The sequence below is a fragment of the Megalops cyprinoides genome, chromosome 18 (genome assembly GCF_013368585.1).
Source record: "Megalops cyprinoides isolate fMegCyp1 chromosome 18, fMegCyp1.pri, whole genome shotgun sequence".
Taxonomy (NCBI): domain Eukaryota; kingdom Metazoa; phylum Chordata; class Actinopteri; order Elopiformes; family Megalopidae; genus Megalops; species Megalops cyprinoides.
In genome coordinates this window covers 21,226,130-21,251,512 of record NC_050600.1, presented here as the reverse complement: position 1 = coordinate 21,251,512, position 25,383 = coordinate 21,226,130, and the positions used below count along the sequence as shown (strand labels likewise).

Genomic DNA, 25,383 nt, shown 5'->3' with positions numbered 1-25,383 from the left:
AGGAGAGCTTGTCGTAAATAGCAGCACAGATGGATGCTGTCTGGACGTGGTACCGTGTAGAAGCGTGGTGGAACTCAAACAGTTAAGTATCCTTACCCACTGCTGCTTTGTCCTTTCACTGAACTTTTCAGATAAATTTTGCTGATGCTCTCTTTCCCTTCCTACTGTCTTCTGTATTATTATTTATACCAAGCATTCAGTAATGGTGAGTCAGTGTCCTGAATGTATATATATATATATATATATAGTGAAAGAGAGAGAGAGAGAGAGAGCGAGAGAGAGAGATGGTTTGTGGTGTGTTCTTTAAATTGTTTTAAATGATTACTTTAAGAACATAAACGCCATAAAAATGTTAGTTTCTCAGCAAACCTAGATGTCAATAGCGTGTTTTGTGAGGTGAGCTCAACTGAATTCAAGGGGTTAAACTGCGACGGGAAAGATCGCGTGCGGATGCCGCACACATCAGGCATGCCTCACAGCCAGTATCACTTTCCGTACACTGTTTTTCGATAAGGTGCGCGCTAATGCGTGGCTAACCGTGTGGACGATGCGGTCACTGGGATTGTGGGCGAGGTGGGATATTATGAGGGAGCGACAGGAAAGCATTTACATACAATAGCCAAATTCCATTTCCAAATGTTCCTCCCAGCACAGCGTTTACGCTGCCCTTGTAGAATGTCATTTTAGCACGCGCGTTGGGGTGGCTGTTTGGTTTCCAGAATTAATTATTTATTTGAAGTTGTTACTATTTCTAGAGGTCTTCTGCTTGTGCGGGGCGCCGTGAGAGTGTGTGCGAGTGTCGATGCGTGGGGATTGAGGCGTACTTCCAGAGAGCGAGTTGGAGGAGAAGCGGGCAGGGGAGTGCGTGCCGTGTTCACGAGGCTGTAGAAAGGAGCCCCTCTCTCCTGTTTTCCTCTCATTCTCTCCCTCTGCGTGCGCGGCGCCGGGCGCAGTTGGTGTGTCGTTGCCAAGGCGATCGCGGGCCTCTCGGCTGTTCGTTGCTGGAGCGGAGAAAGGGAATGTCTGGTTCCAGGAAGGAGTTTGACGTGAAGCAGATTTTGCGGATCCGATGGAGGTGGTTCGGTCACCCGACGTCCCCGCCGCCGCACAGCCAGCCGCTGGGGGACTTCTTTAGCGGCAGGAGCACGGGGAGTTCATCGGAAAACCCCTCCGTGAGCGGAGGTGCCACTGGCGCCAGCAACATCAGTAGCAGCAGCAGCAGCACCAGCAGCAGTAACAGTAACGGTTCCTGTAGTAACACCAACAATAACAGAAAGTTTTTGGACTCACCTGGCAATTCCGTGGCCTTATCTGCGAGTGCTTCTGTTTGTCCGCGCTCGTTTAGCCAACAGGACTGTCGGAACCCACCGCCCCTGCCCTGGGTCGCCTCTCCACCCCCAGAGATTCCCGTCCTGGAGTTGGCAAAGGAAGGTTGCGCGGGGTCCCAACAACATCACCCAGAGGGCGCAGAGACGGAGGAAATCGGTGCAAGCGAAGAGGAGAACATCAATGTCGATTCCGATTCCAGCTCCTGCAGGTATTCACGCCACACGGGGAAAAAAGAGCGTGCGAAGAAACAAAAGTGGTCGTTTAAAATGTTAGCGTTTATACTGTACCTTTATGTTTCTGGAGCGGGGGAAAGGGTGGGGGCGGAGAAAAAGCCGGAGCGTCGAGGTGTTCAAACTTTTTGGTGTGAATGAAGGTAGCGAAAATATTAATTAATATTTTAGGCGAAATGAAACATGAACTAATGTGTTCTCTCGTTGCGATGTAATCAGTTAAAGTTACAAACATTGCATTGTTTGGTCATTTGTAGTTGCAACGTTGTTTAGTTAATTACAGCTGAGTCAGCGGAACTGGCGTTTCGTTTTTTGCCATTTGTATTAGTTCAGAGCTGCTATTTGGGTCGCACTGTACGACGTGCATGGTGTACAAGAGCGCTAACGATGGTCCAATGTACAACGCGGAACAGTGGAGTCGTCCCCTGTGTACAAGCCAACCTGAGACGCAAGTGTCACGTTTTAGGGAGATTCTCTGTAATTTAGGTACACCTGCTTGGAAACACCTCAGCATGGTCTGACAGTTTCCTTTAAATAGGTTGCGTTATTTTGGCGTGTGATTCTGAAACGCTTTACACACAGAACAATTAGTAACAGCGGCATTTTGAATGAGGTTCGCAGTTGTCTAAACCACATTCAATTTCGTTTATTCGTATATAGGGCGTTTCAATTAAAACATTGTCTTTGTTGTCATGGTTGTAAAAAATTAATGACATCTAAAACCTGTACGTACCCTGGACCCTACATCTTAATCAAAACTATTGCATACAAAATTTGGCTCAGCGGGTGCGTCCTCCTACTCTGGACTTTGTTGGCGAGGTATTTGAGTCAACGCGTGTCTTTTCCTTAGAGCTTTTGCGAAGCCTGCATACGTAATGAGTTTTTTATTATTGCCGACCCAGAATCACCCGAGATGGTTGTGTACTGTACAGCGTCCGTGTCCCATTAGGGGCGTTAGTAGAAACGCTTTGCATACGGAATTCAGAATACGGAATAGCTGTTTTTAGGCAGCTGGCGAGGCTTGCATCATTATTTACTGAGGTAGCGAGTTGGAGATTGCTTCTGTGAAAATATTCCCCTCGATGTGTGGGCTGTGATGTTGGTGTAACGAGGACCTGTATTTTCAAAGCATTGATAAGAGCATAAAGAACATAAAATTTATGTTACATGCAGTCTAACTGTGTGCACGTGGGCGTGCGAGCGAACTCTGTTTCGCTCATTCACATGTTTCGATGTAAGTATCGCATTTTCATAATCAGTACGATGAAGCGCTAAGATTAGAGTGTGCGACGAACAGGAGTGTAATATGGAGACAGTATAGAACCTTGGTGAGTTAAGATTGTGCCGTCGCCGTTGTGCTGTTGATAGATTCGAATCTGATGAAGGTTTGCGGTTTGAATGAAGAAACCAAGTGCCAGTTATATGGTTATAACCTTTCATCAGTAGTTCGTGCAGACGTTCGGCTGTGTGAGTGAATTTAATATAGTGTGCCGCCAGATTCGTCAGAGGAGTGGGAGGGTGGACTGGTGGAGCTAGCCGCGGCGCTCCAGACTTCTCCCCTCCGAGCGTGCTCCGCTGGTAACCGTCCTGTGTTTTCCACTCCATTAATATTTCTGTTTGTAGCGAAGCAACTTCGTGCTAACAAGAGCATCACAGTGCATTCAAAGTATTGCTTCCTGTCCAGAAGCAAGTTTCATAGCAAAGCCTACGCCTGGACAAATATACAGGGCCTGTTTTTACATTATTCTAATGACTCTTGCAAAACAAGAAATCCTGACCAATAGGAAGGGAATGAAGTATCTACTATTCTATGATCTATGGGGAGGTTGTAAAGTTTTATATTTGATGACTACCCTTAAGGAATCGTAACCACTTCATTGTGGTAAACCAGCTCTTGATTAACAAAGATCTTCAATGGGCCCCTGAGCCTGTTCAGAGGGTCTTTTATTTTTCGCTGCATTGTGCAAGACTGGAGCTGCCTCATTCTACCTCAAGTGTAGGCTAGTCAAGATTCCAATGTAATTTTAATTATATTTCTGTTATGATTAATTTGTTTAGTAGATGGTTGTAACAGGCACAATGCACTGTATCTAGAGATTACCTATTACTCATTTTCACTCTGCACAACTAAATATTTACAGAAGAAATTTAGACTGAAGTAGCAACCCCCAGGCAGCAGAGTTCCTGCCAAGATTTGAACTGGCAATGCTCTGGTTTCTTCTGTAGTGGAGAAGCCCCTCACCCAATCCTGCTACTGTGAGCCACACTCTGTGATGGCATGGCCCACCCTGGTCTCTATCACCTCTTGTCCTTAGTCCCAGCATCATGATTTCTAGGCCTTTCCAAGGCAGAGGCACATGGTCATACTGTTGTGTTTGCCTTGTGGCATGATTTGGTGATTTTAAATGGACAATATCTTTGGGCAACCTCATGTCTGCTTGGGAATTTGTTCTCAGAGAAGGGTTTTTTTCTGGGACTGCATCATTTTGTTTTCCTAAACAGCGTCAATCGTTTCTTGTCCACAGACTTTGCAACCAGGTAGCTGTACAGTACTTCCACCGATCCTTGACATGGACCAGACAGTCAGCCGCCTTTGCTTCTCATTGGAAATACTCTCACTTGAAACTATTTGTGTTCTGACTTGCTGGCTCATTATGAACATCCTTGAAGGGTCGTGGTCTCAAACAGAACATCAGTAGTCAGCACTGGCACACAGACATATTGGACACCACACTCATTGACTCTGGCAGTGAGTGTGTCACTGTATTATTTAATAAGTAAATAATGTGCAATTGTATATTTATTTACTTATTATTTAGTCTATATGTAGTTATATACAATTTTTCAGAATAATTTTTCTGTTTTGTTAAATTTATTTCTTTTCATGTCATCAACCTGTCCTCTCTCCCATGCAGTTGCTCTGCCAGTCCAGCTGTGAGGTCATAACAGGGGTCAAAGTCACGCCCCTGCTCCTAACAGGAGACGCGATTGGTTTGCTGAGCTACAGATTCCACAGCGAGCCAATCACACTCATGCCCTGACCATAGGGGGTGGAGTCACCCTCTGTAGGAGACTCGCTTTACACTTTACCCTGCCCCTAAAATGCCTGCAGTAGCCTCTGCTATCAGATGGGATGCAGGATTTGAGTCAAAGCGCTGACGCAACGTGAGTAATCTGGTCAGGGGTCAGCCCCATGGCCCTGGCAACCGCACACACTGTGCGGTCCAGATGAGAGAGGCAACTGGCTCGCTTAGATGTACGTGGAATCACAGCAGTGTCAGTCTCGCCATAACCTCAGACACTCTGAGCACCCCTCGGTGTGGAGCCGCACACCTGGTAGCATGCGCACGCAATCTCTGCAGCCGCTCTGCTCATAAGCACAATCAATATATATCTGATCATCTGCAGTCGGGAGGTTTTGAGTATAACTGCAGAGAATTATAAAGACTTGCAGTGTTCCGCAGTGCAAGCAGCAATCGACTGCGCCTGCTGCTGTCAGCACGGGTGGCAACAGGGTGAAACCGGCCAGAGAGCTTTGTGACGTGGGGTTGTGGAGGGATGTACCTGCAATCATTAAAATGCACCACAATGATCACGCGAGGCTTCATATGCAAAGGTCGGTCTGTTATGTAGTCTAACACAAAGCACCAGTCAACAGTTTGGATACACCTGATTAAGATAATCTGAAACATGCATTCAAAGATATTTTGATCTAAAGACTTACGCTTAAATGCTTGAATTTTGTTTCTTATACAAATATAAATTGTGAAGTTGTTACCTATATGTGATTTTTTTTTTTCAAAAAAAAAAGGCAACTTTGAAGAATCTAAAATAGAAGAAGAGGTTATTTAACCATTTTTGTTTACTGCATAATTCCATTTGTGTTATTTCATAGTTCTGATGTCTAAGATGTGGAAAATAGTAAATATAAAGAAAAACCCTTCTATGAGTACGTGTGTCGAAACTTTTGACTGGTACTGTAGTCTCGGACCCACACCAAAGCAGCTGGTGGTCAGCGTTGGGCTTGGTGAGTTGGTGGTGGGAGAAGCAGGGCTGACAAGCTAGTCCCAGCCTCGCGCTCATAAACGTGGGCCGGGTGTAGGAAAGCCGCAGCACCGAGGCACCGAAGCACAGTCTCACAGAGCGGGAGGTCATTACCATTCACACGCGGGATGTGACTGAAATCCGTCCTCCGCGCAATGCCCTCTCTCTCTTCGCCGGCTGGAAGAGAAGGCGCTGATGAGTTCTCACACGCAGGCAGATGCATGCACCCCCCCCCCCCCCCCCGGCCATCTGCATCACCGCTGTAATTCCGGCGGAGACGCTGTAGCAGGACACCGTTCCAATAGAGCATCTGTCACCCCGCTGTGCTCCTCCCCGGCCCAGATGCCGAGTCCTGGACGCTGTGGCCAAATGTGCTAAACCTGACGAGCCCCATTGATGGAACTTTCAGTTTAGAGGGACAGAAGCGAAGCTTCAGGGACAGACGTTTCAGTGTGAGATGTAGGGAGCTTACCGTTTTGGTTACTACTGGTCCAGTATCTTTGCATGTAGCAGCTGTGATGTCGATTTCTTATGTAGATTTTTTAATGGAAACATGTAGTACTGTAGCAACTGTCTGTCCAGTAAAAAAATCTGTAAATATTGCCATTACCTCATAGAAGCTACAGCTTCATTATATTAAACCCATCTCTTTTTTTCAATATTGTTTCAGTATTGTCCACTAAATAATTTGATGCAAGGATGCTGGCAGAGTGTGATTAAAGCTTGATTTCTGCTGACTAGCTATAGGTCAGCTATACTTGAGGTGAGCCAGAGTATGTTGGCCAAGCCTAGATGCAATAGTAGGGCTGGCACAAAGCTCAGGCGAGACAAGTTTAAGTAGGCGTGTTTGTCCTTTGTAAAACAACGCGACCAGAAAGACTCACTCAAAGCTTTCTCATAGCTAAGGCTGCGGAGTTGTTTACATATCACAGAGAAAGATAAACAGACCTTTTTACCTCCCAGGCATTACACCAGATCTGTGTATAATCCGCATCATTCACTGCAGTCTTTTTTTTGCAGTCTTCAAAGCATAAATGACAGAAATGGTGGCTGTTAGGATTTCTTCCTCCTTCATAAACGTCTGAGCAGCTGCACCAATGTAATGAGGGACCTCTCTTGTTTGTTTACAGGCAAATGTTGATTCTGCTCGGGGTGGTCAGTATCGCCACACATTAAACTGTAAAGATGTTCGGTTTCAGTTGAATGCAAACTGCTGCACCGAGGTACAGTACATTTGAGTGGCACACATACAGATGAGATGGTTTCTGTGTTAAATCTCTGAAAAATGCATTTCAAAAACACCAGTGCGGTGAATGTTCATGTGGGGCATGTAGCAAAAGAACATTTGCACACATCCATACGTATAAATCAAAAGAGTGTGTATTGTAATGTTATGTGGAGAGAGCCCGTAGTCCTGAGCTCTCATTGAGAGACTAATGGATGTTATTACATCCTCACGAAAGATTTCATTTTCACATGGAGCAGGGAGGAAATGGACTGTCGCGAAGGTGGCCTTCAGACAGAACGCGTCAAATGGAGATGATTTTCCATGAAGAGGAGAGTGTAGAAATGAAAGGCAGCACAGCCGTGTGCCTCACATCACACAGGCCACAGGGACGAGTTCAAATTGTGCTTATCCCTTCAGTCAATCACCGCTTTAATGAGAGGCATGCATTTGTGTGGAAAAAAGGTGGACTGCCAACTAGTACAATAATTAGAAAGAGAAGAAGATTTGGTTTTGGAGAAGCATCTCTTCTAATTATGAAGCACAGTATTGATCAGTATGGTCTTCATAACACAGTGAAAATGCAAAGAAATGTCAATGTAAAGTGGTATATGCAATGTTTGTCAGTTCAATTCACTGTTCCATCCCTGAGAAAGAAAAGTGAGGTCATTGCTCAAGTTTCTAAAATGCAAAAGACTACTTATTGTTACTCACTATTGTACTTGCATCCCCTACGGGCAGATAAGAGTATGACTTTCAGAATGGTGTCTTTGCTTGGTGACTGAGGTATGCAGATGCCCAATTTACCTACAATAACCCCATTCTGTTTCTGTGATCATGCATCACATGTTTGCTTTCTGCTTTATTTTTTCCTGAGATAGTGGCTTGCTTGTTTTTGTATCATGGCATTTAATGGTGTGAACATGGATGCTAACTGCTATAACTCCCAAGTGAACCATGAATTTGTGAAGTTTACCTGGTTTTGGAAAGTCAGTGACAGTATTTAGATATATTACATCTCCTAGCAACGCCCCATGCAAACATATTTAGAATGGTCTCCCGTATGTAAACAACCACACTTAGCCTCATAAAAAGTGCATTATCATTGTTTTGAGTGTTGTCATATTTCAAAAATTTTGCATGTCTTGCATGCCTGAGTCTTTTCATGCAATTTGAAGTTGTATATCACTAAATGTTATTGTGAATCATACTTGTTTGCCATTTTTATGTTTTGCACCTGTGCCAATCACACCAGGATGTTAGTTCTGTTTTTGGACTGCAGTAGGTTCAGCTGTCAATCAAAAAACACATGGACACTTTTGTAGAGATCTCTGGTCCCTTATGTCATGGAAATCTGACAGTTACAAGAGGGTGTTTTTTTCTTGCATTCCTCCATCTTGCTGGCATTTTTTATCCTGATTGAAGGACACATGCTGGATGTAATATCTGATATACTTCTCAGAGTGGCTAGGTCAAATCACTGGAGTTTATACAAGCTTTAGCCCCTAGAAAACACAATTTTTATAGCTTTGAGCCCTTACAGGCCTTGAACTGAAGGACCTACAGTATTTGAAATTGAAATTCAGCATGCTTGTGTGCAATGTGGCAATATCAAAACTACTAAAAACAAAATTTGTGAAATACCTTTTTCTCAAGGGGTGTCAGTGTGACGCTTTTTATGGTCCTGCTGAGTGTGGAAAGTATCGTTGATTCAAAAATGCCACATGAAATGTCATTACAGTGGTCCAAAAAGAGGTGTCCAAAATGTTGACCTTTGAACCCATTGTGGTGATTCTGGGACAGCAGGGGGCCTGAGATTTAGCTTGTGGTTCTGTATTTGGGCCTCCAACAGTACACCATTAAGAACTGACTAAAAATCAATGACGAACGAGGACTGCATGAGGATGTGCCGTAACATATTCTTGTCCACTTGCCCCATTATTTTCCCTGTCTGAAAAAGGCATGTGATCATTTTCGGCAAAATTATGTTCTGAAAGCCCTGTTTGTGAACCCAAAATCTGTAACAATTGGACAGTCTAAGCCATTTTTCCCTGTTTTTTTTCCCCTTCACTTAAAAAGCAGCCTGGGGAAATTGAACTGACAAAAGTGTTAAACGGAGCAGGTTTTGAGAGAATTTATCCTGAGATCAATTCAAACACGCTCAGAGCTTTTCTGAATGATAAAACGGATCCGCTAATGCTTCAGCTATCTCTGCGGCTTCCTGTAACGGAAGGAGCGGAAGGCTGGCCACTGTCAGGTGGCCCCCCTTATGAGTGGCATCTTACTCTGCGCTTTTCCCAGGGGCGCTTTTTGCCATCCCCTTATGGAGTGTGCCTGCACGCGGGCTGGCACCCGTTTGAAACCAGTTTATGCGGCCACGATGAATTGATTCCCTAGCACGGGGGGGGGGGGGGGGGCGTGTGTGTGCGTGTGCGTGTGTTCACGTGTGGGTGTGTTACGAGCGCGCTGTTACCAGATCGCCCTCCCTCCTCCCGTCGTGGCGATACGTCTGCTCCCCATTCACACGGCACCCTGTCTTTCTGCACAGGCGCCGAGCAAGACCGTCACATTTTACCCAAGATACATAAATAAACCAGCCCTACGAAATGTGAGGAATTAATTTTTTCTGTCTGGGATGGCTGCTCGGCGGTGATGTTTTGGCGCCCACACAGAGATAATGAGAGCGCGCGATGCCCGCAGGCGGCCGGGACCCCGCGGCTCGCTGCTCCCCCTGGAGACGCTGGCAGCCCCAATTAGCCGGGACGGGCGCACGGGCCCCCACTTCAAAGAGAGGCTCCTCCTGCAGCATTTAGCAGCTCCACGTGCTCTCCCCCGGCCCCACTCTCAGCGCATCAGAGGGAGGTGGTGGTGGGGGCGAGAGAACAAATACATCCACATGGTCTACATCGAGAGGATCCCTCTGCGTCGCTCACGAGAACCCGAAAATACCCGAAGCGTCCCGTCGAGTGTCGGTATCAGTGCGGTGGAGGCAGGAGTAGTCCAGTCACTAGGCAATCATCGCCCAATTAAGATGTGAACGAAACAGATGGGAAAAGCAGAGCTCTGAATGAGCTGGCTGAAACAGGAATGCCGAACTGGCGCAGAATCCGGCACGCGTGTTTGCACAGAGAAAACACATTTGCATTCAGGGGAGGGAGGGCTGCTTGTTATGAGACGGAATATATGCAGGCAGAGGGAAAAAAAGTATAATTCTCTGATGAAAATGTAAGGCAGCAAGCCAGTAAGATAACAAGTTAATAAGGGATGTCAGAGGTCACGTGCAGAGTGTATTAATGTGATTTTAAAGGGGGAGTGTACTCTTTGCAGGTAGGAGGCTGTGAAACCTCTTATACCTATTGGAGATGGGGAACAGTGGCCCTGCAGAGAGTTTTGTATATTATAATGTAGATGCTTCTGATTCTGATATTCATTGTGGGGTCCTTGTTTTCCTGCCTTCCTTCATTCTTTGTTTCTTGTAGGAGCAACTTCTTAATAAAATATCACCTGATTGCTTTAAATTTTCCCAATAGATCACTTTAATCGTGATAAAACTGGATGTTGGCAACCCTTGAATTACCTTTTGGGTGAGAAAGCAATGGTTGTCAACATTGTGAGTGTTAATTATTGTACCAGGGAGTCTCTTTGGTTTAAACCCAGAGGTGTGAATGGTTACTTGTGAGTACACTTAATTAACGGCAGCAAAGGGGGCGGGGGGGACCATGCAACTTCTAATCGTTATTATTTTCTCAGAGGAGTTTAATCTCACATAAACCACTGAATCGCTTTACATTCCCACGATTGTTCAAACAAGCTTCCGGATGCTTCGTGTACGCTATGACCTATTGACGGTAGCATGCTCTTTCATTATATATTTATTTAGCGTCTCATCGAATACCTGTCCTACTCTCCAGAGGGAGAACAAAACCCCCCCATTACCATTCAGCGCATGCATGCATTGCTGTGATGCAGTGTGGGGGTAGTGCTCAGAACACAGTGTCCCAAATGGAGTCATGGCCTCCCCCGGTGTGGCCGAAAGCGGAGGTGTGCAATGCTGTGGACAGCGTCCATCTTGGATCTATTCAGGTCCGCATGTGCAGGAAGCACATATATAGAGTGCAATTAAATGCATTTGTAGGTGGTATCTCATTAGCACAGAGGGGTATGAAAAGGCTCCTCCCAACCCACGACTCAGCAGTTCCCCCGTGGAGCCGCGGCTAGAGGCAAGGCTTTGCAGTGGTGCTCAACCTGTAAATGCTTGATCCGCAACAGTAGCTGGCCTGATTTATGTTCAGTTTGTATCCTTTAGCACCACATTGGGTTTAAGTGTATTGGAGTTAGTGTTCAATAAAAGCGCAAGGTTAACGCCTGCTTTTCCCCAGCCCTGGCTCTGGATCTTTGTGAACGGTGCACATACCGGGCATGGCCCTAAAATGTTACCTGCCTGGCCCTGCCACAGATGCATAAAATGAAAGATTTTGGAAAGTGCTGCGTGGAAAATTACAGTGCAAATTAAATGCCAACCCTGGGACATGATTTGATTGTCAGGAGTGAGGGAGGCAATGTTCTGAGAGCTCTTCAGTGTTTTCGCGCCAGCAGACGAATCTTTTTCCCCTGAAGTGTTTGAGACAGAACAGCGATCTGCGTAGCCGAAGGGGGTCACCCTTAATCAGAGTTCTTAAGTGTTTAAGATGGTGCTTTGCTCCCAAGTGCCCAATAGCGTGCAGTCAGATATTCTGTCTGATTCCTCGCCGCCTTTAGCTTGTTTTCAAAAGGCGTTTTAGCTGTGATCCAGCGAACCTTTGCCTGGATTGATCAGTGTGTCTGGTGCTAACTGCTCACTCTTTTACATAAGCATAGTCAAACATCATCTCCCCTTTGAAAAGCTGGCTAAATGTCTAAAAATAAATTGATGGTAAGAACATATATCACATATATCACATGATGCTGTTTCCCATGTTAGTGTAGTGTGTAGTGTGCATTATTTTGCTGGATGATCTTAATTTCTTTGCATTTACTCTTTTTCTTCTTTTTTCCCCTCCTCTTTGTCTTCTTTTCTTTATATTGTCTTTATTACAAAAACTCCATCCTAAAATATCTTTGAATTTGACCTGTGTCAACAATCTCTCTGACAGCAAGGATACCATCTGCACACTCTCAGCAAGAGTTACACTCATGTTTGTCTTAACATGAGTTAAGCATGTGAGCTGGCCACAGTGGTACCTATTCATTAGAGTCAAATCATTCCTTTTCCTTTCCTTTTGTGTTTCTTTAGGGCATTAGTGCACCTGTTGTTTTTGTTATTGTAGTACTTCTGTTGTCAGTTTGACAGTGGGTATTATAGCACTGATTGATACGGGTTCAGATGTGATATGTATTTTTGTATGTTCTGTCGTTCACCTGACATAATTACATGCACTTCTGCACCTTTTCTTTGGAAGCTGCTCTGAAAAAGAGTGTATTACAGATGACTAAATGTGTGTGCGTGTGTGTGTGTGTGTGTGTGTGTGTGTCTGTGTGTGTACATGCGTGTGTCTGTGTGTGTTCTCCCTGGCCACAGGACCTCCAACAGCACACAGACCATCTCCTCATGCCACACCATGGAGCCGTGCGGCCCGGAGGAGCTGTTCCAGGCCCTGAGCCACGCTGAGCACACCTTCCACAAGATGGAGAGCTACCTGAGGCACAAGCAGCTGTGCGACGTGGTGCTGCTGGCCGGCGAGCGCAGGATCCCAGCACACAGGTGAGACGCGCGTGCCAACTCACAAGCGCACACACACACACACACACACACACACACAAGCACACACACACACACACAAGCACACACACACACACACACACTTTCACAAACAAATTCACATACACACAATACGTACATTCATGTACTCACCTACAAACAAATGTTTCAGGCACACACTCACACACACCCAGACACACACATACACACGCATGCGCACACACACAAATACACACAGTAGTGAAGCTGGTAAACTACAAAGAGTGGAGACAGAGAACGTATACTGACTTACCTTTTATTTGACAAATATGCAGAACCTTTTGGTTTTATTGATTTACGCAATTAACAAGAAAAGAGCTGCTCGCTTGCTTTATCTGTGATAGTTCTGCCTTTGAGGACTTCACATTAAATCATTTCTGTTATAGTTGAAAATAAAAAAAAACCTTTTGGCATTAAAAGCAATCTCTTGTCTTGTTAATGTAATGAAAACAATTACTGAATATCAGTGCATGTTATTGTTAAAAGTATTTAATGTGAAGAGCACAAAGGGAATGCTACCACATTAGACAGAATTAAGATATCAGGAATTAACTACTGTTGGGTGACCATTATAAAAATTGAAGAGCTTTTTAATCATTGAAAAAACAGTGGAGGACCAGTCTGAAGGTAATTTGTCTGCCTGCCCTCTTTGTAATCCACTGGCCCCCAATAACATGCAGAAATTCATGTAGACAAGAGAGAGGCAGGATCTACACACATGTACACACTTGCAGAGAAGCTCAATCCAGGCAGTAACATGAGATTGTTTCATTATTTCCAAACAAGCTTCATTAATCTCTCACTTAATTAATTGGTGCACTAATGAGGCTCTGAGATCAACTGGAGCTCAGACTGTTGGCTCGGGGCTATCCGTCTTCATCACTGTCATACGCAGGAAATGAGATCTGATTTAGTCCGCTTTGTCGATTAAGAGATGGTCCAGCAGTCCATAAAATGCATCCACCGGACTGACCAAGGTTCATTCGGGTATGATAGGTCAAATGTTGACATGTCATTGGGAAGGGAAGAGAGATTGCATCCCCATGCAAGTAAAAGCCCGCTTCTGATCCAGAGTCTATTCTCTAACATAGAGAATGAAGCTCCACATGCAGAAAACCTTTACTGTAGCTTGTGTTGTTTTGTTGGATTGTGTCACTTTTTTTTTGTCGTCACGGTTAGCTTTCCCTTGTGAATTATTATTAAGATGAATTATTTTGTCTTTTTGTTTAATGCTGTTAATCTCGTTTTAAAGATGGTAAATCAGTGAACTTTTGTTGAGAGAACAGCAACAGGGTTTAGCATTTCCGCCAGTATGTAGTTCGTTGTTGAGATGTTGAAATTCAGAAGGACGGTGTCAGGAGAGCAGGTGTGGGAATAAGGCCTCACTTCTTAACATTGATGATCTGTCTGTGAGTCATTCATTTATTTTAATCTCAAGAAATTACATTTAAATAAATTATTTATTGTAATATGATGAAATAGACATGCTTTTTCTTTATATTTTAATGATTTTGTGCTCTTGGTGCCAAGTAAGTGCATGTTACATTAACCTTAACTTAAAGTATGATTAAATTAAATTATGCAGATTCACAGTATTAATTATTAACAATAATATAATAGTAATTATTGTTATTATTAATAAGTTCACCTCATTCATTTATCAAAATTCGCAGGATTTGTCAAACATTCACAGCTGAATGAACAACTGTCTATATGGTATTCATGGAAAAATATCTCATGAATTAATATTTCATGAACAAGAATGATTTATCGCAAAATTACAAACAAAGTAATTCATCAAACTTTCCCACCGGCTAGAAGTATTCAGTGCACCATGTTACTGATAATGTATTTACTTACTGAATTGAGCCGTCAGTTTGTTAAACGGAAAACAAGACATGAAAATGAAACCTGCACAGGCTTCTAGACAACAAAAGGAACACCAGCGCCAAGCAGCAGGAAGTGGGCATGTCTCCGTCTGCTAGGGAGAGGAAGAGGCATGCCAGCACTGGGTCAGAGGATCACAAGAGTGTGCTTTTTCCCCCTAACCCCCCGATGTGTGCTACCTTTTGAGATTGGTCCCTTTTTTTCACTGACTTCTGTAAAGCTGGCATGCACCATTGTTCCAAGCAGATTTGAGGTACTGACTGTCCTGTTTGTGGTCACGGTTAAGAGGGCCCCCGAATAGAGTTTAGAATTTGTGTAATAAGATTCGATAATGCTGATTTGGCTGGCAGTGGTGATATTGAGCCGTAGCCTGGCTTTACAAAATGAGGATTGAGATCACAGGTACGAAGAATGGTGGTGTTTGACTGAAGATCTGTTCAGTTTACTCAGACTTAGATTTCCCAGTAGAACTCAGAACTAAGCAAATAGATTAGGGAGAATGTATGCGCTCCAATTTTTTTCCCGAAAGAGCAACGGCCGAATAATTTTGTTAATGGTTCCGTGCTATCGCATGCAACGTTTCCATGGCGTCGCCATTAGTTGGAAAATGCGTGGCCCTGCATGGAGAGAGCGTAGATATAATGTGCTGGGAAAGTAGGTCAGGGCGGTCCCCCCCCCCCCCGCTATACTTGAGTTGGCTCACCGCCTGTTCTGACATCCATACATCTTCCAGTGTGCCGAGGCCCGGCCCCTGCCTTTTGACATTCCCAGCCAAAGCTGCAGCGGCAGTGTAGCATAGTGGTTAAGGGACAGGACTCATAACCGAAAGGTTGCCGGTTCGATTCCCCACGGGGGCGCTGCTGCTGGACACTTGGGCAAGGTACTTAACCCGCAATTGCCTCAGTAAACATCCAGCTGTATAACATTGCAAATTGATGTAAGTCGCTCTGGATAAGCGCGTCTGCTAAATGCCAATACTGTAATGTAACTTAAAGCCGAGGCTGCACTGGGAGGGCGTTCGCTGCATTTCAATCTCGTGTTGGCCCTGCTGAAAGGACGTCTGCGGGGTTTGCGCGGAGGCCACCCGCAAAAACCCTGCAAGGGCCATCAGAGGGCGGCCCCGCTCGGGGGGGGGGGGGTCGCGTCCCAGTTTTGGCACCGCGAGCGCTTGGCTTTCGGAACTGGCTTCGGCTTGTGGCATTAACGCGATCCTTCTGTCTTCCCCCGTCTTTTTTCCTCCTTCGCTTTGTGGATGATCTTTAGACGTGTCCCCTGGTGTAGCTTCGAGGAAGCCCGCGAACTTGATCTCCGAATGACACATTTGACTAAATTTTGCTGCTTTGCCATTCGTTCGTTTCCCAGTTTTTTTTCCCGTATGAAACTGAATTTGAATGCAGCCGGCTGGTTTTGCCATTCAGGGTTCAGCCAGGGTAAGGTCAAGGCTGTTTCTGTTGTTAGTAGGCATGACAAGGTGAGTCGGTGAATGACAAATGCAAAGCCAGTCTGTTTCACTTTGAAGTATGACTCCAATAAATGTACACAAAAGCTTCTTATGCTGTAAGTGCACACAGAGAATCTGAAAAGGAAAGCACTGTTTGATGTTGCGTTCTGCAGTTTCGTGCTGGTCCAGAGGTGCCTCAGCATGAAAAAACCTTACCCCCAACCCCACCCTGTCTGTCTGGCTTTTTCTCACTCTCCTTTTTCTTCCCTCTCCCATGCAATAACAGTCTGCCTTATTTCTAATCTAAAATGATAGATTTTTAGACATCCCCACTGGTGTGTCCACTTCGCTGTACGTCTCATTTATACCATGGAATAACATTTGGGAAAAGACTCTCTTCCCTTCCTTTCTGTGTCTATCTGTCCCCCTCTCTGTGTGTTTCCCCTTCTCTCGGTACACACTCCAGGAAGGGGAAGTGATATTACAAGGCTGAGCGCATCTGTCAGATTGGCGTGTCTCTCGCTGAATCACTGTGCCAGCCCCCTGGGATTCAGACCTGCCCCCATGGTGTGCTCCTGACCCATCACCCAGAAACGGACTGGCGCACATTCGCAGTGCTCTGACACAAGACCTTATTGGGCCAAACTGTGGAGCTTTGTGCTAAAGCTTAGTACAGAGTGACCTGCAGGAACTCGTTAAGACTGGTTAGCTGTTGAAAAAACACGTACCATTTGTGAAACCAATTGTGCTAGTACAGGCTTTGCTAGGTCAACCGGGGTGGGGGATTGGTGGTGTGAAATTTTTTGAAATGTGACAGGGGTCTGCAAAACTGCTGGTGGTCAGGGAAGTGATCTTGATTTGGCCAGAGTGTACTCTAACACTCTCGATTTATGCTTCAGTTACGCTCTTGTCTATTGATCTTCTTTCAACAAAACCACAGGTTACTGAGAAATGACTGTGGTTAAAACAAGAAGAGATCAGTTTACTGCGTGACGGACCGAAAGCATTGCTTAACAGTTAGGATGAGAATTACTCTTCCTCTGGGACCTAATAATTCTCAATGAGTGTCACCGGGCATTAATTCTAGAAGATCATAAGCAACGCGTGAGTGTTAATCAGATCAGCTCGGACCAATCCAACTTCGGCAATCAATGTCACCGTTCATTACCGCTAAAGGTAAACGTGTTTGTTTCACTGAATGCACGTGTGAATTTGAGCGGCGGCCGGCGTGACACCGCTCTATCACTCCCTGGCGTCATCTTTTTCAGTCTCCCTGGTTCTAATCCCAGCGCGAGGCACGAAACAATGAGGAGCGCGGTTTCGGTGGGCAGATCGGGGGAAGGAGGGCCGTTATTTGCGCAACACGTGTATCCCGAAGCGGCTCTGTGCGGGGGTGCCGCGCGCGAGAGGGGAGCCCACGTCGGTTCGGATTCGCCTGCGAGTCGGCGGACGGCGGAGATGGAATCGGGGAGGACGGCAGCTGTGCGGTGGCAGCCGGGTAACTGATGGCTTTCAAAACCAGCTGTGATGTGCCAAAAAGGCAGACTGTTATATTTGCCTCCTCACTCGCTTTGACCAGCGCCTGTTACCCTGGACCGACAGGTTATGAAAAAGCACACAGGAAGTATTGTCGTGTCCTCAAAGGATAAGCACCCTAAGGAAGTGTAGAAGTGTGTGGAGCTGAGGATATGGGAACCCCTTGCTTCTCTTTGGTCTTCCTCTTGGTAGTTGCAAACCCTCTGATGTCTAATTGGGTACATAATCAGAGGAGGGCTGTGGTTATGAGTGTTCTTTTTCCTGCCACTCGGCTTCTCTCCTGTTTCTTCTCCTTCTTGCACCTCCCTTTCCTTCTTTCTCTGTCCCTCTCCTCAATCTCTTACCATCCCTCTCCCCCTTCTCATTCCCTCTTTCTTTTTCCTCCCTCATTCTCTACCTCTCTCTCTCTATCCCTCTCTCTCTCTCTCACTGTCCATTTCCTTCCTTCCCATTCCCTCTTTCTTTTTTCCTCCCTCATTCTCTACCTCTCTCTCTCTCTCTCTCTGCACTTCTAGCTGAGCTGAAAATAGCTCCTGTCACTCTGTAGCAGACGGCTCATGCCTGTGCCCGCCCCCCTCCCCCTCCTCCTCCCTCTCCCCCTCCCCCATGAGGAGTTACAGGAGCCCTCCCTTCGTTTTCTGATTTCTGCAGCCGATGCAGCTCGGGGGAAGTTTGTTAGGCAAAGCGCACTCCTCTCCCGGCCTGATTTGGGAATGGGGAGGCAGGTTGTGTGAGGCGTGCTGATGGGGTCCTCGCGGAGCTCATGGGGTGACCCTCCGCACCCCCTCACACATCACCTGACCCACCCGCGGAGCGACGCCAGTCTCGAGTCCTGAGCATGCCGGAGAGGAAAGGCTGGGGGTACATCCATAATTTAGCGGACAAAGTTCTCCTCTGTTTACCACCTCCCCCTCCCTCCCCCACCCCCATCCCACGTCGACCTGCTGTTGTGCAGAGACAGTGTTTAATTAGCGATGTGCAGACGGAGAAGTTATGCTGGTTTGTAACCAGTGAGCACGGTTGTAGGAGTGAAGAGGTTCCCAGGGTGAGGTGTTAGTTTGGAGGAAGGGGCCGTCCGTAAGGTTGGAGGCCTCCTGCACACGGCCTGCAACATGATGCATACTGCTGGTTCAGGGCAGCCTCTCCGCCCACTGCCAGGGACACAAGGACACAGAACACCTGCCACACACTCACACACACACACACGCACACGCGCATACACACACCTGCACTCACACATACATTCCCTCTCACAGAGACATACACACATACAGGCTCACTCACATGCACATACACAGATTCACCTGTACACGCACGCGTGCGCACACACACACACACACGCGTGCGCACACACACACACACACACACACACACACGCACGTGCACACACACACACACACACACACAGACACACAAAGACACACAGAGTCACACACACCCACACTCACACATACAATCACAAAGACATACACAGATACAGGCACATGCACCCATTCTCACACGCACATACACACATATGCCTGCACACAGACTCACCTGCTCACACACACACACACAGACACACAAGCACAGACACTAACAGACACCCATAATCACGCGCGTACACCCACATGCACACACTTTGAAGAGATCTGCCGTATGTGTTGCGGAGTGTAATTCCTTCCCCCTTCTCCTCTTGCACAAGGCTTTACAGAGCAGTGGTTTGGTCCCCAGGGACTCTGGCTGTTGCTGTGGAGGAATGCGAAGTGAAGATGTCACGCAGGACCAAAGGGGGGTTGCGTATCGGGGACACACAATCTGTGTCAATATTTAAGCAGCAATATTCTTCACAGCGATTCACTGGAGGATGGCCCAGTAGACTGCAGGACTGGGGGTGGTGGTGGAGGGGCGGTGGGGGTGCATAGAGGAGATTTTATCTGCGCGCTTCTCTAAATTCACCACTCATTCCTTTGCACAGTTCAGCGCTTTGGTGTGAAATTTTTACAAATTGCGCTCACCAGAGACGTCAGAGCGGGAGACTGCAGGGAAACGGGGAGAATAACAATGTGGGGGTTCAGACGTGTGGCAGCGGAGAGAAAAAAATGATTTTATTGTACTCCGTTCTTTCGGCTAACGTCCTTATCCAGTGTTGCTAAGCAATAGCCGTTGATTTTTTTCGACAGTCGAGAGCGTTAGGTTTCACTTGCCAGACGTAGCAAAATATAACAACACTGCCCCTCTTCAACCCGACACACACCCTAATTAAAAAAAAAAATGTTTAGAAGACCAAGAATTGCTGAAGTGCTGCTTGTACCATATAATCATAGTTGGCCGTACTGATAACCATGTGATTATACAGAAGCAGGTTAACAGATGCCTCAATCACCGTGAGATGGGAAAAGAACTATTTCTCCAAATGACACGAAACAATTCCTAATGACATAATTAGTCATGTAGAGGCTCCAGCTTACCGTCTCCACGGCAACACTTTACGTTTCGAGTTATTAATGAGGAGTTTAACGAAATCTCAGTTTGACGGATTAATTGACTCTCCGTAATGTTAAACGTCTCCGAAGACGTGATCTGGCGGGATGAGTCATTTGGCGGGCGATTTCTGTCATTCCACAGAGTGGGCCTTTGCTCTTCAGTTCATTTTAGAGGCCTGTATTTCTGCCACTATAAGTATCATATCAGTCGGGGTAATGGAAATATGAAGCCGTTTTCCAGTAATCGGTTGGGTCCATAATATTTTCTTTTCTCCTCTTTCATTCTTTTCATCCCGTCCTCCCTCACTCCTTTTGCTCCCTTGTCGCCTCCCCAGACTCGTCCTCTCCTCGGTGTCCGATTACTTCGCCGCCATGTTCACCAGTGACGTCATGGAGGCCAAGCAGGAGGAAGTGAAGATGGAAGGTGTGGACCCAGATGCATTGTGGGCCTTGGTGCAGTATGCCTACTCAGGTATGTTAACACACCTCTCTCAATCTGCGGGCGTGGTGCTCGCGACCCTCCTGCAGTCTGAGTCACGTACAGAGCCTTCTCGGGGGGCATCACAAATGGCTGCCAAAAACCAGCCTTCTTCCATGATCTCTGAGTACCGCTCTGCATGCAGCTCAGAGAGGTCACCTGCCCATCGCTGACCTGAGATCAGCAGGGAAGAGAAGAGGCAGCTTGGGATACAGTGTCAGCCCTTTAAATCTGTCCCCATCTTGGCATGCTGTCACATGACTGTGACATGATTAGATTGCTTTTGAAAAGTTTGGACAAAAGCTGTTGTCAAGTATACCGTGACAGTCAATTTCCTGGTCCACTTTCTCAGTTCGTTTACTTCAGAAATATAATTGATCGTGTACATCTGGATAGAGTTTGAAGTAAAAGTTTAGGTTGTCTGGGAAAAAAGAGCTTTTTTGAAGAGAATCTGAGTTGTGTTAGTTGAACATACCGAACACACTAGTAGATGGCCCTTAGAATAACTCATATGCACTTGGTATGTTCTCATAGCTTCATTTGTGGACAGAAAAACACTTGTGAACTCTAATTTCAGGTATGAATGCGCTTTGCTGTGTCTTTCAATGCCTGTGGCCAGTACTCTTGTCTACTGCTCAGACTTGGATGACAAGGTCATTTTCATTTTCTCAAAAATATTAGCTTTTAATGGGCTTTCCTTTTACACTGTGCTCAGTTTTTCTTTATATTCAAGATTTATATGTGTTGATTTTGGCCAGTGGGGAGCTGACATTTTTAAAAATCCCACCATGGTGAAATCAAATCAAAGTAGTGGGTGTGCAGTGGTCAACCACACGTGTAAATTTTGCAGACAGAGAAGCAAGAACCAAAACACAATTAGGATGAGGAGAGTGTAAGCACAATGTGTTTAGCCCCTGTTTTCACTTGTGCTGGTCAATTAACCCACAAGCCACCTTGGGGTGCCTAAGTATAAGATAAGGAAAGGACATGTTATTACTTCCGCTAAAGAAGTTGATTGTAACAACGAAGACTGGGTTATTTATTACCATCTCATGTTGCGCCCGAATGCTACCCACCAGAGGAAAGAAAGGACTCAGATCTCCCTGAAACTGAAGCGAAATAACACAGAGCCCTCTCTCTTTGCTTGGATGGTGCAGCTACCTCCGGGTGTGCTCGCTTCTCATGCAGTGTAGTGCACACACAGGAAATGTATCTGTTGTAGTATAGCTGTAGTGTTGTTCACTATCTAATGACAGATGTAGTTCTTTTCTCATCGGTTCCATTAGTGGGACATGCAGTTGGCTAGGTGCTGTTATTAGCTGTTCATTGTCAGCCGTAATTGCAAGTTGCGAAGGGACAATTGAGAAAGACTGTTATAACTACAGTAGATGATAGAAAGGCCATGTCTGTTTTCATTACTTAAAAGGAATTGATCCATAGGGACATTTTGAGACAGAAGGCCATTTAAAAACAATGTTGGTGGTAAAAATACACATGAAAGGATTGGTCAGCAATGGAGTGGATCAGGTTTTTTAACTAGCTGGATGAAGACGTATTGGTTTACATCATTTTTTTAAGTAACATGATTACAATGCTACTGAAATTGCAGAATCACATTCAAAAATGTGAGTATTAGTTGCATATTTTTTGTTTCAAACTGCATGTTCTGTTACAGCAGCTTTAAAGCTATCTAAACAAAGTTGTGTTGTGGACCATAGTTCCCAGTCTTTTTAAGTAACTGCCTCTGGTTGTCTGTCTAACTTCCTCCTATAATACACAGCAAAGGCATAGACTGTTGTTTTCTGTCTGCTTAGCCATTCTCCCTGTTAACCCTGAGATCACTTCCTTTTCAGATAAAAACAGCTGGGTAGCGAGGGATAGTAGTTTTACTCGGGAGTAAAACTATTCATGAAGACATGCTTTGCACAAAATACATCCAGTTTGCTGCTTAGCTAGAATTCACAATCGCTGTTTTCTCCTTCTCTCTGACATTCACCAAAACACAGTAATAATCCTGTCAAACGTCCAGTCTCTGTCCAGGAAGCAGGTCTCACCTACCTACTGATTGTGAGTTGTCGTTTCCAGCAGAATCATGTCATCTGGTTCCGATGATATTGCCATTTGTGCTACAGAATATGCTTTTGATCGCAGACTACTTTTGGCTCATGTATAAATTGCACTCCAATGTCCAAAGAAACCAGACACAGAGAATCACTTTTTCCAGGGCGAAAAAAGTGTGGCCCAGTAGTCTATGTAGCTAAGTGTAGCCAGCACTGTCTTTTCCAAATGTGGGTCAACTTCTAAAGAAATTCTGGACAAAGTCCACATACTGTAGTCCACAAACTTGCTAGATGTATTATTTTGATGTGTTATTTTGATAATGACAATAAACTGAAATCCTTTCAAACCAACACTCTTGGCACAGGTACATTTATTATTCAGTCCTTTTTCCAGATATTAATTTTGTGTTTATATGTTGAAAGTCTATACAAATTCATGTCTTACCTCTCAATGTCTGCCTGTTTAAATTTTATGTGAAGGCATTTCATTTAATCTACCTTATTGGCTGTTTCTTCTATAGATTAATGGAGTTTCTTTGAACGATTTGATGTCATCATTCCAGGGTGCTTTGGAGCTCCTCATTGGCTGACAATGCTGCAGTAGCGAGTGGTTCCTTTAAACCGAGTGAAAGATTTTTTTGTCTTCTTTAGGACCATTACTGGGGAATGTTACCCATGGGGATTGCAAAATTATGCCTCTCTCTCAGCCATATAGCATGTTACAGGGCAAAGCTAGGACTCACAGATCAGCTTACGCTACAAATTTACAGTGCTCTCGACAGCCCAGGCCTGGCTTGAAAGATTTTCTGCAAACCCTGGTGGATCAATACCCCTGTCACGATCAGCCCGATGAAGGACGCACCAAGGGGTGTGTTTAATGGATGTCCTCCCTTTCCTGTGGAGCAACAAAACAAAACTCTCACTGTGCATGTAATCCCGCTGTGTCTTGTCTCAGCCAGATGCCTTGGCCACGCTACATTTTCAAGGGCCTGTTTCATGTCAGGACACAATCCACGAAGACATTGCTGCTTGTAAAATTGGGGTTATTTTAAAATGGAAGGATTCATAAACCCATAGAAGACAGGATGTTATTAAGTGCCAGTGTAATGGCTTTTAATTAATTAAAATGAATTTTTAAAAAATATGGCCTGATTTGTCATTATGAGTTCATGTTAAGCTTCGACATCAGCATTTATGGTTTGTTTGTGTGACATATTGGTCCAGTCCTGTCTGAACTGTTACAGACAAAATAGGAAATCTTGGAAAAATTACAGATTTATTCAATGGTTATCGTCAGTCTACTAACTGCTTTTGAGAAAGTAATAGGCGCAAAGTCTGCATTTATTCGTGAGCTCCTCTAGCGGAGCAAGCCAGCCCTTATAATGTGACGTGACCAGAGCGTGCTCACTTGTTGGGGCGTGACTGATGTTGCGGGTGCTTTCGCTGTCTCGTTGCGGCCGCCAGGTCGTCTGGAGCTGCGGGAGGAGACGATCGAGAGCCTGCTGTCGGCCTCCTGCCTGCTGCAGCTGCCCGCCGTGGTGCAGGCCTGCTGCTCCTTCCTCGCCAAGCAGCTGCACCCCTCCAACTGCCTGGGCATCCGCTCCTTCGCCGACGCCCAGGGCTGCCTGGACCTGCAGGCGCTGGCGCACGACTACACCATGGTGAGCCCTGCCACATCCATCCCCAAAAACAAACACAAGTACTGTACGTGTTACCCACAATGCACCGCACCACAGGAACTATGGTCTACGCACGATTTGGGTTTTGCCCCATAGCCCATGGAGGCAATGTGTGGTTACAGTAGGGGCTGCTTGTCATTGAATGCAGGCATTCTGATCTGGTTAAAGAGTTCTGGCCTCTATTTGAGTTGAATCCAGCAGCCATTTGAAATCATAGAACCAAATGAGTTCTGGTGATTGAACCTCAGATTCTGTGATTCAGGAAGAACGCTTCCCGGTGAAGTGTTTGCTTTCTGCAAATGACATCATCATGCCATGGCAGGCTTGTGTATTAATAAAATGGTGCGAGTTTCCCCATTGATGGCCATATAGAAATGCCCCGAATTTGGAAAAATAATGAGGCCTTTGGTTTAAAATGAGCTCTGAAGTGGTCGCGGACAGCTTCATTAAGTCAGCTGTCTTCAAAGTGAACATTTTTGTAGGCGCATAGACATTACATCAGTAATTGTACAAAAGCTGAAATGAAACGCTACTGCTGCGGTTACATGAAGAAAAACGGATCTTTTGAAATGGAAATTTTCTCTTTTATGACTATACTGTAAACTAGATAACCACAATGAGCTAACAAATATAACAGAAGAAAACAATGTTTTGTTGTGTGCGGTCATAGCTATATTAACTCGCCAGTGAACTCTGAGTTAATTCAAGTGAATTTCCAAAGATGCCTGGCTGAAGAAAGCTATGCGGCTATTTTTGCTTCGTGGGTGTAGGTGGTACATGTGCGTATTTCGCTGCGCTTTTCAGAGACCGTTTTCAGTTACTTGTCAACGTGTCTCTGATTACCCCATTCGCTTTTGAATAACTAGCTCCCAGCTAGCACTAGAGGTACTTCGGTAGATTTGCTAATGCTTATGAACAACAAAACAAATGACAAAACAACCGTACTTCTTATGTTCGTAACCCAATGGTTAGGTAGCGTAATGAGTGAAATGAAACACGAATTGAAAACATCAGGTCACAACAGCTAAGTTTGCAGCTGCCGGTTTTGCACGGCATCAGGTTGTTAAACTGTATCTCGTTTTATGCAGTAGCTTTCATAGCTGATGCCAGCTTGGTGTAGCTGTGTGGGGGTTTCCTGGGTCTGTGTGTTTGTGCGGAGCGTATTATCGTCGCGCAGTTTTGGGAGCCCCCCGCTCCTCGTCCCCGCTCTGCAATTAATTTGTCTCGCCGCAC

At 45.5% G+C, this 25,383-nt stretch overlaps 1 protein-coding gene across 1 annotated transcript in view; it reads left to right on the top strand.

The window, feature by feature from the left end:
* Nucleotides 1-994: 994 nt before the first annotated feature.
* Nucleotides 995-25,383, top strand: part of LOC118793194 (kelch-like protein 5) — a 41,618-nt gene continuing 17,229 nt past the window's right edge. The window contains exons 1-4 of the mRNA XM_036551250.1: nt 995-1,537; nt 12,386-12,568; nt 20,269-20,405; nt 23,936-24,132. Coding sequence (XP_036407143.1) covers nt 1,020-1,537; nt 12,386-12,568; nt 20,269-20,405; nt 23,936-24,132 — 1,035 coding nt within the window. The 5' untranslated portion in view covers nt 995-1,019. The remainder of the gene's footprint in view (nt 1,538-12,385; nt 12,569-20,268; nt 20,406-23,935; nt 24,133-25,383) is intronic.